The sequence below is a fragment of the Sebastes umbrosus genome, chromosome 11 (genome assembly GCF_015220745.1).
Source record: "Sebastes umbrosus isolate fSebUmb1 chromosome 11, fSebUmb1.pri, whole genome shotgun sequence".
Taxonomy (NCBI): Eukaryota; Metazoa; Chordata; class Actinopteri; order Perciformes; family Sebastidae; genus Sebastes; species Sebastes umbrosus.
Window position 1 is genome coordinate 30516797 of NC_051279.1, and position 12528 is coordinate 30529324.

Genomic DNA, 12528 nt, shown 5'->3' on the forward strand with positions numbered 1-12528 from the left:
GAGCACATGGCCCCTTCTTTCGCTTTGAAACACCCTCTTTGACCCTTTGTCTGCTGATGCAATGCATTTGCCCTTTCCATTATGAGAAAAAAGATAGGAAAATATATGAGACACAAAAGCCCATAGCAGTGTCCCATAAATTAGAAATGCCAGATATAGTGTTGTAAACATGGAGAGATTTATCTTCCATGTTACATGACCAGGGCTTGAGATACAGTATTTCATGGGTGCCTCTTAAACCCCTGAAGCAGGTGCACTGCTAGCCCAAATAAGGCAACATGCTATAACATCATAATTTCCCAACATTTGTGTATAATATGCACACGTCGCTGCCATCTGTTTCCACCCAGCGCTGCCTGTTCTGCAGTTGTTTGTACAGTAAGAGAGGTGTTTATGGTCTTTGGATGCTGCCAACTTCACTAGAGAGAGGACTGCGGAGCACCTATGGGACTCAGCACACAGGACCACGCTTTTGGCTCCGTCGCCTATTGACACAGCTGCTATCATGCTGAAATGATCCGATTCCGGGGGTGGTGAACATATCTGCGCACACTTACCTACACGCACTCAAAAAGCACATGGAGACACGCATCACATGTTTGTCTTTTCCTTTTAAATGTCATTAAGTGCTGCTCAGACACAGCTTGATGTTGACTTTGGTGGAAGAAGGGCGCTCTTGCCCCTTTGTTGTTGCTTGACTTATGGTGGTTCATTCAGAGGCTGCCTCACGGGATGCCACAAAAGTGTGTGCTTCCTCGCTATCAGCTGCTGCTGCGATCACAAGAACAGGTCTTACTTAAATCTCCGCCAAGCCACATCCAAGATGTACAACCCCCGAGCCAATGAATAGGAGAATGGGATTTTTTAAATCATGTTTTCCTTTTATTTGGACAACTCTACTTTTCTAGTTTTCTTTTATGATGTGCAGAGTCATCTGGATACTGTACAGCTCCTTGGCAGAGCTGCGTAGGCCCTGAGTGATGGAGAAAAGCTGAGAACGGAGAGTGAGAAAGTAAATAAAAATCTGTATGATAATAAATTGCATCACTGGTAATTCTATCCAGTGGCGCTGTACAGTGCGCAGAGCCCCCTTTATATGCGGGGGCCCGGGGAGATCTGCTGATAACATGGGGATTGATGTAGGCCATTAAAGGAGCGTGTGTGCTGGGCTGGATGGGGTGCGTTACATTTGGCCCCCACAACAGCACTGTATATCAGCATGTTGTCACCTGGGCTGATGTCACAGCAGGTCCTTCGGCTAAAAAAACAATCTCTCTGTCTTGGGTGGGTGACCAGCGCGGACTCACTCACTACCCACTAATGTGCTACTCGTGCCGAGGGGTGCGTTGTTTCGGGTTCACGGCCTCTCCAAATGTAATCCATAACCAATTAGGCATTGTGCGTGTGTAACTATAGAGACCTTCCAACAAAACAAAATGATGTGGTTCAGCATGTGGACGGAAAAAAGTGAAACAAAGACGCCTTCAGGACCAAATTTTTGTTTAATAGTCCTGTTCTTATTGACTTGATGGGAGGTTATGAAGTTGCACGACAACATAACGTTTTATTTAGACAATCAGGACATTGTGGCCTGACTTTTTCTACCTCATCAGTAACTTGTGTCTTTTTTGCACTCAACCTAGTGACTCTCTCACTGGAACACTTGAGTGCACTTGTTCATTTCGTACACGACGCACCGAGGACCTTGAAACAATCTGACAACCCGTTTCGGTGGAGGCAGTCTGTCCCCTGGTGCATCCACCTCTCCCTGTGAACAGGGTCACTCCTATTTATCTTTTCATGATCTCTTTCTTGCCACCGCCCTCTCCTCCCTCTGTTGGGAACATTGTGTTATTCTGGGATGTGAAAGCAGCATCTGGCTTGTCATTACAGGATCATGGTTCTTTGGATTTAAGTCCATTTAATCAAAGGACAATGTTAATTCACAGCAGCAGCTGGGTGTGATTCATAGTGAATATTGTAAATAAGTTTTTTTCTTGTCACATTTTTGTTCTCATTCCATCTTTTAAGGACCAGGTTTAAAGCTGTGTGCTGTGCTGATACCTGCAATAACACACTACTATACAAACAACTCCTCATTTAGACCAGTACTTGGACCATTTGATATCATGTTCCGGGAAGATTTTTATACTAAATTGCATCCGTCTACTGTAGCTGGAGAATATCAAAGGGAACACAAGCTATAAATCATTCTTACACTTTTGTTAGTGGAGATAATTCAGTGTAAAAATTAAACTGATTGTTTCCCTCCCCATATGAAGACTTTTTTGTGGTGTGAATACTTCATGGACAATGAATAAGGCTTTATTTATGGTCTCAGTAATAATCTAACTTTCACTTTGAAATGAACTTCATACATTGTCAAATTACATTCTTGTGTTATGTGAGCAAATGGAGACAACATGGTCCTTGTCATCATAATGAACACTAAAACATTTTAAATTGTGATATTAATAATATTTTTAAGCATCTACTTCATGGGTTGCATCATAATGGTACAACATATAATCAGCAACTATGTATCCACCCAATACCACCTTAAAAATCTAATAATATGCCCAAACAAGAACTGCTACAACTGATTTAATTAGGCGAATGAAGTCAGGACAGTAAAAAGCCTCAATTCAAGTATTATTATTGTTATATATTGATTTATTATTGTTATATGCTTTATTATATTTAAATGATTGTAGTTCAATAAATCAAAAACTTTATTCATACAGCATATCCCTCACACAAAGGACAACTAAATGTGCAAGGTAAGTACATTAACAAATATGAGATAACTGTAGTCACAGAATTAGTAAAATAAAACAACCAAATAGCTAAGTGTGTGTCAGCATGTCTCTGAAAATTCTAAATAACAAAACAAAAAAAATAAGCAAATCAATTCATTAAAATATTCTATATCATGATAGTATAGGCAAGTGGTCTAAGGAAATGTTAAAAAATAAATCATAATTATGTGGCATGCTGAGCTAAGAAGGCTCTTATTCTGTGGAGAAGCTCTTTCTTGACGCTGTCCGGCACCAAGGCTGCAAGAGACACAGATAATATCCATGACTAGGACTTATTCTTTCATCCAGATAAAGTGGTACTGCAAAACATGTGTCTATGCTCACACCCACACCCATTACTGGAAACATAACGTCTCGTGACTGCACCACCTCCTACTGAGGCTACTGTCGGTGAAGTAACTGGCATTACTGTGTCCATTATGATGGGTGCAAAATGGTTTCTGTCTTTGAGGGAATGACACTAATGTATTCTGTTTTAACTCAACTGCACACTCAACACAATGCAATCAAAGTATATTACTAGCATGTATTTCACAATGTTGTCTTTTAGGGTGATGCGAAGTCTTTTAAGGTTTTTATTTGATTTTTAGAAATCAGTGTGGGTAGCAGGAAAAATTAGAACAGCACAGCCATAAAAGCTGCAGAATATCATATTAGAGAGTTTTACACTGTGTGTGATACACCATCAGTTCTTCCAGACAGTCAAGTTAACCTACCTCTTCCTTTAGGAGTGATCTCTACCATCAGGTCCTCCACAGTGACATGCTCCAAGCCTTTTTCTTTGATTACTTCTGCAAAAACAAAAAGATGATATTTTAACAAAAATTGCTTGAAGCAGCTTAGCAGCCTGAAACAGTCAAATAAGTATGCACTTAATTATGTCCTAAATTGTGTCCACTCTTAAAGCTGTGGGTGTTTTATTACAATTTGGAGGATGTGTTTTGCTCACTTCAGCTGGCTCATGCTTTAATAGCAGAACAAAGTGAGGATAAACACACCAGTAATGTTAATGATTTAATTTCAATTTACATTTTGGACACATGGCACAATAGGCCCTTTCCACATAAGACATTCTGACATGTTGCTGTAGTAAAAGCACAGGTGTAAATAATAAAATTAATGATGGCGGAATTCCATTTAGCTGTTTCAGTTTCAGGGTCCTGGCAATGTGCATGCTGGCTCACTGTCACGGCTTACTGGGACACTTTAATCTACGCTCTGTCAGAGCCATTAGTAATGTTAGTAACACCTGTGCTTTTCCTACTATGACAAGTCAAAGTGTCTGCTGTGAAAAAGGTCTGTTGTTTGACTTTTAAAACATTTGTATTCGTCTTTTTTGAAGTATTGTTGTAGTAGTCTCTTTCATTCTAGTGTTTTTTTGAACCGACAGTTCATTTGCAACAGAACAATTATGTATTAAAAGTTGAAATTGTGTGAAATGTAAACAAAACTATCAGAACCTGTTATTACTGTCATATTGATCAATTAATAATACATTTGCTAACCAAGTTAATATTTTCTGATGCTGTAAAAGGTTTGTGTACAGTGGTATATATTGTAAATAGTGGTGTTTTAAGTTCTCTAAATATGTCTGATTATACCTCAAAGTTATGTTAGCAATGAAACTGGGTCTTTAAGGTGGGTGTACAGTATAAGATTCACAAGAGAGTAAGTCGATGGCGGCGTCTTTCAGTTCCTTGGCAGTCGATCAATGACTATGGATGCTATGTGTTTTAACAACAGTACTGTCATTGTTACCTTTGCAGTGAGCTTTCATCTGATCCTTCCATCCACATTCAGTGAGCTTAGCCCTCAGCAACTCCTTCAGTCTGTCAATAAGATGCACACACATGTAAATTTATAGCAGGCACATTTCTGTCTTATGCTAATTAAGTTATTAATAACAGTTGACAACTTGCTCATCTTTATTACAACATTGGCTATTTTGGCCCGGATGTCTCATTCTCTCTGTTGTGTTGACATTATTGCTATGCACTATTCAGATTATGAGTGATGCTTCTCTGCATGCCAGAAAAATGAATATGTTATGGAGCAGCTGTCTTCCTCGAAGTTTAAGGAGCCACTTCAGTTCAATATTCATGATATATGTTCGTTCCTTGCATGTTGAACATATAACAGGAGCGTTTCTGCTTTACAACAGCTGGCAACCTCTTGGTCTTGACTCATATGTTGAGGATATCAAGCCATACAGTACATCGGCATATAAATATAGATATTGACACGTGACGGAGCAGAACATCTTCCTTGTAGTTTGGAGCAGTTTTCATGCAATATGCCAAGTTGATTCCTCACGCTTTCCCTTAAAGCCTCTAAACACCCACACAGGTGTTTTCAGTTAATCCGGCTGATTAGACCTCTTCTCAGGCATGTGTGGGTGTGTATAGACTGTCATTGATTGACATCTTCCTGAGTCTCCTGTTAGCTTTGTTGCACCTGTTAGGGAGGGACAAATTACACCTTTATCAGTCTTAATGGCAGATGGGAGATTTGTGACCTCATAAATTCCCATCAAAGCTCCAGCCCAACTTCAACCTGAGCAGATGTCTAATCAGCCAGAATAACTGATAACACCTGTGTGGGTGTACAGAAAATAATAGTTACCAATAAAGTAATTGTTAGTAACCCTCAACAATAGGCCTACTACAGAGATTGTTATATAGCACAGCTTTAACCATCATTTGGTGAAGTATAGAGAAACAAATCTGAAGATAGACACCCAATAATAAGTTAGAGAAGTTACTTTCACGAGCGAATAGTCACAATGTTGACACAGGGTGTAAGGATGAGATCTCCAGCTCCCGCTGCCTCAGTAGGTCCACAACTCTTCTCAGGGACTCCTCCCACCCAGCTCATCACCTGTTTGACCTGCTGCCCTCTGGCTACAGCTACATGTCAATGAAAGCCCGCACCTCCAGACTCGCGTACAGTTTCTTTCCCTGGGCCATACGGACACTGAACAAACAATAAATCTGCGCAATATTAAGACACTGAATGTGAAATACATTTGTCTGTGAATTAAAGTAATAGGCTATAATAACCTTACCAGCTATTTAGCTAACGTTGTTAAATAATATAGCCTGAACTTCTTGAGCTGTTTGTAGTATATTTTCTCACCTTTCTCGTTCCCCCATCTCTGTCAGCTTCTGGTTTACTGTTGCCCTCATTCTGGACTCTTTACTCATAGTCTTTTACCTGAAGTTACAGGGAGAAAAGAATAATACAGTTATGTATAACACCTCCAATGTAAAGTCAGAGTATGTATAACGCCTCCAATGTAAAGTCACAGTATGTATAACGCCTCCAATGTAAAGTCAGAGTATGTATAACGCCTCCAATGTAAAGTCACAGCGTGTATAACGCCTGTCAATGTAAAGTCACAGTATGTATAACGCCTCCAATGTAAAGTCACAGTGTGTATAACGCCTGTCAATGTAAAGTCACAGTATGTATAACGCCTCCAATGTAAAGTCACAGTGTGTATAACGCCTGTCAATGTAAAGTCACAGTATGTATAACGCCTCCAATGTAAAGTCACAGTATGTATAACGCCTCCAATGTAAAGTCAGAGTATGTATAACGCCTCCAATATAAAGTCACAGCGTGTATAACGCCTGTCAATGTAAAGTCACAGTATGTATAATGCCTCCAATGTAAAGTCACAGTGTGTATAACGCCTCCAATGTAAAGTCACAGTGTGTATAATGCCTCCAATGTAAAGTCACAGTATGTATAATGCCTCCAATGTAAAGTCACAGTATGTATAATGCCTCCAATGTAAAGTCACAGTGTGTATAATGCCTCCAATGTAAAGTCACAGTATGTATAATGCCTCCAATGTAAAGTCACAGTATGTATAATGCCTCCAATGTAAAGTCACAGTATGTATAATGCCTCCAATGTAAAGTCACAGTGTGTATAATGCCTCCAATGTAAAGTCACAGTGTGTATAACGCCTCTCAATGTAAAGTCACAGTATGTATAATGCCTCCAATGTAAAGTCACAGTGTGTATTACGCCTCCAATGTAAAGTCAAAGTATGTATAATGCCTCCAATGTAAAGTCACAGTATGTATAATGCCTCCAATGTAAAGTCACAGTATGTACACACGTAGGCAAAATTGTTGGTACCTTTCTGTTAAAGAAAGAAAAACCCACAATGGTCACTGAAATAACTTGAAACTGACAAAAGTAATAATGAATAAAAATTCACTGAAAATTAACTAATGAAAATCAACTATTGTTTTTGAATTGTGGTTCAACAGAATCATTTTAAAAAACAAACTAATGAAACTGGCCTGGACAAAAATGATGGTACCCCTAGAAAAGATTGAAAATAATTTGACCATTGGGACATATTAAACTAAGGTGTGTCCTGTAATTAGCATCACAGGTGTCTTCAAACTTTTAATCAGTCAGTCTGCCTATTTAAAGGGTGAAAAGTAAGTCACTGTGCTGTTTGGCTATCATGGTGTGTACCACACTGAACATGGACCACAGAAAGCTAAGGAGAGAGTTGTCTCAGGAGGATTAGAAGGACAATTATAGACAAGTCATGTTAAAGGTAAAGGCTATAAGACCATCTCCAAGCAGCTTGATGTTCCTGTGACTACAGTTGCACATATTATTCAGAAGTTTAAGGTCCATGGGACTGTAGCCTACCTCCCTGGACGTGGCCGCAAGAGGAAAATTGATGACAAATCGAAGAGACGGATAATACGAATGGTAACCAAAGAGCCCAGAACAACTTTCAAAGAGATTAGAGGTGAACTCCAAGGTCAAGGTACATCAGTGTCAGATTGCACCATCCGTCGCTGTTTGAGCCAAAGTGGACTTAATGGAAGACAACCGAAGAGGACGCAAATCATAAAAAAGCGAGACTTGAATTTGCCAAAATGCATATTGACAAGCCACAAAGCTTCTGGGAGAATGTCCTTTGGACAGATGAGACAAAACTGGAGCTTTTTGGCAAGTCACATCAGCTCTATGTTCACAGACGCAAAAATGAAGCATACAAAGAAAAGAACACTGTACCTAATGTGAAACATTGAGGAGGCTCGGTTATGTTATGGGGCTGCTTTGCTGCATCTGGCACAGGGTGTCTTGAATCTGTGCAGGGTACAATGAAATCTCAAGACTATCAAGGCATTCTGGAGCGAAATGTGCTGCCCAGTGTCAGAAAGCTTGGTCTCAGTTGCAGGTCATGGGTCCTCAAACAGGATAATGACCCAAAACACAGCTAAAAACACCCAAGAATGGCTAAGAACAAAACATTGGACTATTCTGAAGTGGCCTTCTATGAGCCCTGATCTAAATCCTATTGAACATCTGTGGAAGGAGCTGAAACATGCATTCGGAGAAGGCACCCTTCAAACCTGAGACAGCTAGAGCAGTTTGCTCACGAGGAGTGGGCCAAAATACCTGTCGACAGGTGCAGAAGTCTCATTGAGAGTTATAGAAATCACTTGATTGAAGTGATTGCCTCGAAAGGTTGTACAACTAAATATTAAGTTAAGGGTACCATCATTTTTGTCCAGGCCAGTTTCATTAGTTTGTTTTTTAAAATGATTCTGTTGAACCACAATTCAAAAGCAATATCTGATTTTCATTAGTTAATTTTCAGTGAATTTTTATTTATTATTACTTTTGTCAGTTTCAAGTTATTTCAGTGACCATTATGGGTTTTTCTTTCTTTAACGGAAGGGTACCAACAATTTTGCCTACGTGTGTATAATGCCTCCAATGTAAAGTCACAGTGTGTATAACGCCTCTCAATGTAAAGTCACAATATGTATAACGCCTCCAATGTAAAGTCACAGTATGTATAATGCCTCCAATGTAAAGTCACAGTGTGTATAACGCCTCCAATGTAAAGTCACAGTATGTATAATGCCTCCAATGTAAAGTCACAGTATGTATAATGCCTCCAATGTAAAGTCACAGTGTGTATAACGCCTCTCAATGTAAAGTCACAGTATGTATAATGCCTCAAATGTAAAGTCACAATGTGTATAATGCCTGTCAATGTAAAGTCACAGTATGTATAACGCCTCCAATGTAAAGTCACAGTATGTATAACGCCTCCAATGTAAAGTCACAGTATGTATAATGCCTCCAATGTAAAGTCACAGTGTGTATAACGCCTCTCAATGTAAAGTCACAGTATGTATAATGCCTCAAATGTAAAGTCACAATGTGTATAATGCCTGTCAATATAAAGTCACAGTATGTATAACGCCTCCAATGTAAAGTCACAGTATGTATAACGCCTCCAATGTAAAGTCACAGTATGTATAACGCCTCCAATGTAAAGTCACAGTATGTATAATGCCTCCAATGTAAAGTCACAGTGTGTATAACGTCTGTCAATGTAAAGTCACAGTATGTATAATGCCTCCAATGTAAAGTCACAGTATGTATAACGCCTCCAATGTAAAGTCACAGTATGTATAACGCCTCCAATGTAAAGTCACAGTATGTATAACGCCTCCAATGTAAAGTCACAGTATGTATAATGCCTCCAATGTAAAGTCACAGTGTGTATAACGTCTGTCAATGTAAAGTCACAGTATGTATAATGCCTCCAATGTAAAGTCAGAGTATGTATAATGCCTCCAATGTAAAGTCACAGTATGTATAATGCCTCCAATGTAAAGTCACAGTGTGTATAACGCCTCTCAATGTAAAGTCACAGTATGTATAATGCCTCAAATGTAAAGTCACAATGTGTATAATGCCTGTCAATGTAAAGTCACAGTATGTATAACGCCTCCAATGTAAAGTCACAGTATGTATAACGCCTCCAATGTAAAGTCACAGTATGTATAATGCCTCCAATGTAAAGTCACAGTGTGTATAACGCCTCTCAATGTAAAGTCACAGTATGTATAATGCCTCAAATGTAAAGTCACAATGTGTATAATGCCTGTCAATATAAAGTCACAGTATGTATAACGCCTCCAATGTAAAGTCACAGTATGTATAACGCCTCCAATGTAAAGTCACAGTATGTATAACGCCTCCAATGTAAAGTCACAGTATGTATAATGCCTCCAATGTAAAGTCACAGTGTGTATAACGTCTGTCAATGTAAAGTCACAGTATGTATAATGCCTCCAATGTAAAGTCACAGTATGTATAACGCCTCCAATGTAAAGTCACAGTATGTATAACGCCTCCAATGTAAAGTCACAGTATGTATAACGCCTCCAATGTAAAGTCACAGTATGTATAATGCCTCCAATGTAAAGTCACAGTGTGTATAACGTCTGTCAATGTAAAGTCACAGTGTGTATAATGCCTCCAATGTAAAGTGACAGTGTGTATAATGCCTCCAATGTAAAGTCAAGCTGGTGCCGCAGACGTTAACGTAGTATGTGCTCATGTGGCGGTAACGTCACTAACGTCACTAAACAGTGTTTACCATGCCGATCAGCGGACGGTAACTTAGGTTTAATAAGTCAGTATTTAACTAGGCCTTCACAGGCTAAGCTGTTAGATTGTGTTATCTCTATTGACTCACCCGCTGGAGAAGGATCAATAACAGATGTCTCTTCAGCCTCTCCAGACTCTCTCTGAGGTTTATTGTGAGTTAAGTTAAGATGAGATCAGGAGACCTGGCGCTGAAAACACAGCAGTTATATTAATAACTACCATCTCACACTCCGCTATCAGCTCAACTATAAGTTTGATTTACGTTTTAAGGCAAGTTGTGTGTGATGTATCGCAAAGGAAAAAGAAAATCTTTTGATTTCACGGCTTTTACCGTCACATATAACATTCCGAGGAGAAACACTGATTTGTACAATGGTTCCTACGTCTTCGTTGAATGTAATACTCTGCTACACCACACAGCGGCGGTGTTGGTTAATGAATTGCATTCCAGTTTTTCCTCATTTAGTTTGGCTCATTTTTTTTTTAAACAGTCTTTAACATTATCTAAACCGTAAGTGCAATTGTCGCAAGTGTTTCATGGGTCATCACAACTCAAGTCTACAAAAGGTAGTAACTCACCCAAAACACTTCATTCATGCTTCAAAATCTAGTTATTGTGTCAGTAAAATGGCCAATGGTAGTGTAAGGTCAATGCCGTAGTACACAGAAAAAGGATATGCACATTTGTATGTATACAGTACATGTATTTGTGTAGCAATATGTGACATGCACTGTAAACAGAAAATTGACCTTTGATCTTTCATGTAAACAGTGAACAGAAAATTTGCCATAAAATGACATCTAAGCCAAAAATAAGTAAAGCACAAAACAACTAATTGTACCTCCTCACAGTACGTAACACCATGTAATAGATATTTATGGAATATACATGTATGTCTAATAGATTTTGATAATTGAATGGATCATTTTGCATGTGATGGCTCAAACAATGAATGAATATTTAGAAGAGGATGACAGTTTCACTGCGAGTCAACTCATCAGTTTTGATCAGCAAGACATGTACAAGTGGTTATTGTACTTTTACTCTTTTGCACATGTGTCAAAACGCATGCAATGTGCTTGAATGAATGAGAAATTCAAATTTGTTGTGAACAACAAACTAATTGGTCAGAGATTTGAACTTACTTTGACCTCTCTCTTTGACCTTTAGGGGATAATATTATTATTTCAAAATCCTTATTACACATGAACACATTGGATATCAGTTACTGTTGGTATTTTCTACATCTTACAGATGTGTTAAGTATTTTTTAATTCATGAAATAAGTAATAACCGGCTTTGTTACATCAGCCTAGTGTCTTTATTTCATACTAAATTTGTAATGATTTCTTTTTGGGTCCCTGCTCACAAGGGTGTTAAAGGTTATGAACAAGCAGATAAATTGCTAAAGAAGGCTCTTAGTATATGACAACAAAATTAATGATTAAAGTAGCTTTTGGTAGGCGTTGAGGCAAAATCATTAATTAGAACAGCCACAAGAAGGAATGGGATACAGGCAATAAAGGGAGACATTATCATAATATACAAAAGTCAGCTCAGGTTACACCGTTTAAAGGAAGATATGGTAGCTGCAGAGAGGAGGTAATCGTAACACAACTACGTTCGGGCATGCAGGTACACAATTCACATATATTTAATTGGGAAAAGTCAATCAAATCTGTGTCAGTGGTGTAACAATCTGGAAGATGTAGAACACATTATCATGCATTGCAATAAATATAATTTAGAGAGGGAGGCATTAAGAAATATGGTACATGAGACAGGACAGGAGTGGAGTTAAAAATCATTACTGAGCACAGGACAGGACTTCAGGCAAGATCAGAAAGGGTGTTGTTTTTTTCTTTTCTTTTCTTTTCTTTTCTTTTCAATCAGTATTGAGATAATATAATGCCATAATTCTCCACTCTCCAATTCAGTAGGTGGAGATTTCACTTGTTTAAAATAAGGGCTGATATAAAGCTATTCCACACCGTTGAATTGTGCAAGGTTGTTGTTCCAAACGATCAGAGGTTTTACTGAATATACAAGAAGGCTATACTTGTTTCCAGACTTTACCAGGTGATGTGAACGTTAGTGATTCATTAATGTTTAATGTTGACAAAATAAACAGTTTAATTGTATTGTAGTTGTGTGATTTGTGATCAAAGTATATTAAAGGTGTTGTTCAAAAACATTTTTTGTTACATTTGTTGAAATTCTCATTACATCCCCACAGGAACCAATAAAATCAAATGC

General features: G+C 38.5%; 1 protein-coding gene across 2 annotated transcripts; it reads right to left on the reverse strand.

Annotated features, from left to right (window-relative positions):
- Nucleotides 1–2652: 2652 nt before the first annotated feature.
- On the reverse strand, nt 2653–10612 carry eny2 (ENY2 transcription and export complex 2 subunit). 2 transcript variants are annotated; one of them, XM_037785926.1, is made up of 6 exons: nt 10534–10587; nt 10360–10459; nt 5955–6032; nt 4578–4648; nt 3536–3610; nt 2653–3056 (listed from the first exon to the last, which is right to left on the reverse strand). In XM_037785926.1, the coding sequence occupies exons 3-6, from the start codon at nt 6020–6022 to the stop codon at nt 2983–2985; spliced, it is 288 nt and encodes a 95-aa protein (XP_037641854.1). In that variant the 5' UTR covers nt 6023–6032; nt 10360–10459; nt 10534–10587; the 3' UTR covers nt 2653–2982. The 2 variants fall into 2 exon arrangements, with proteins under 2 accessions (XP_037641854.1, XP_037641853.1); XM_037785925.1 differs by having other exon boundaries at nt 10360–10612.
- Nucleotides 10613–12528: the final 1916 nt, after the last annotated feature.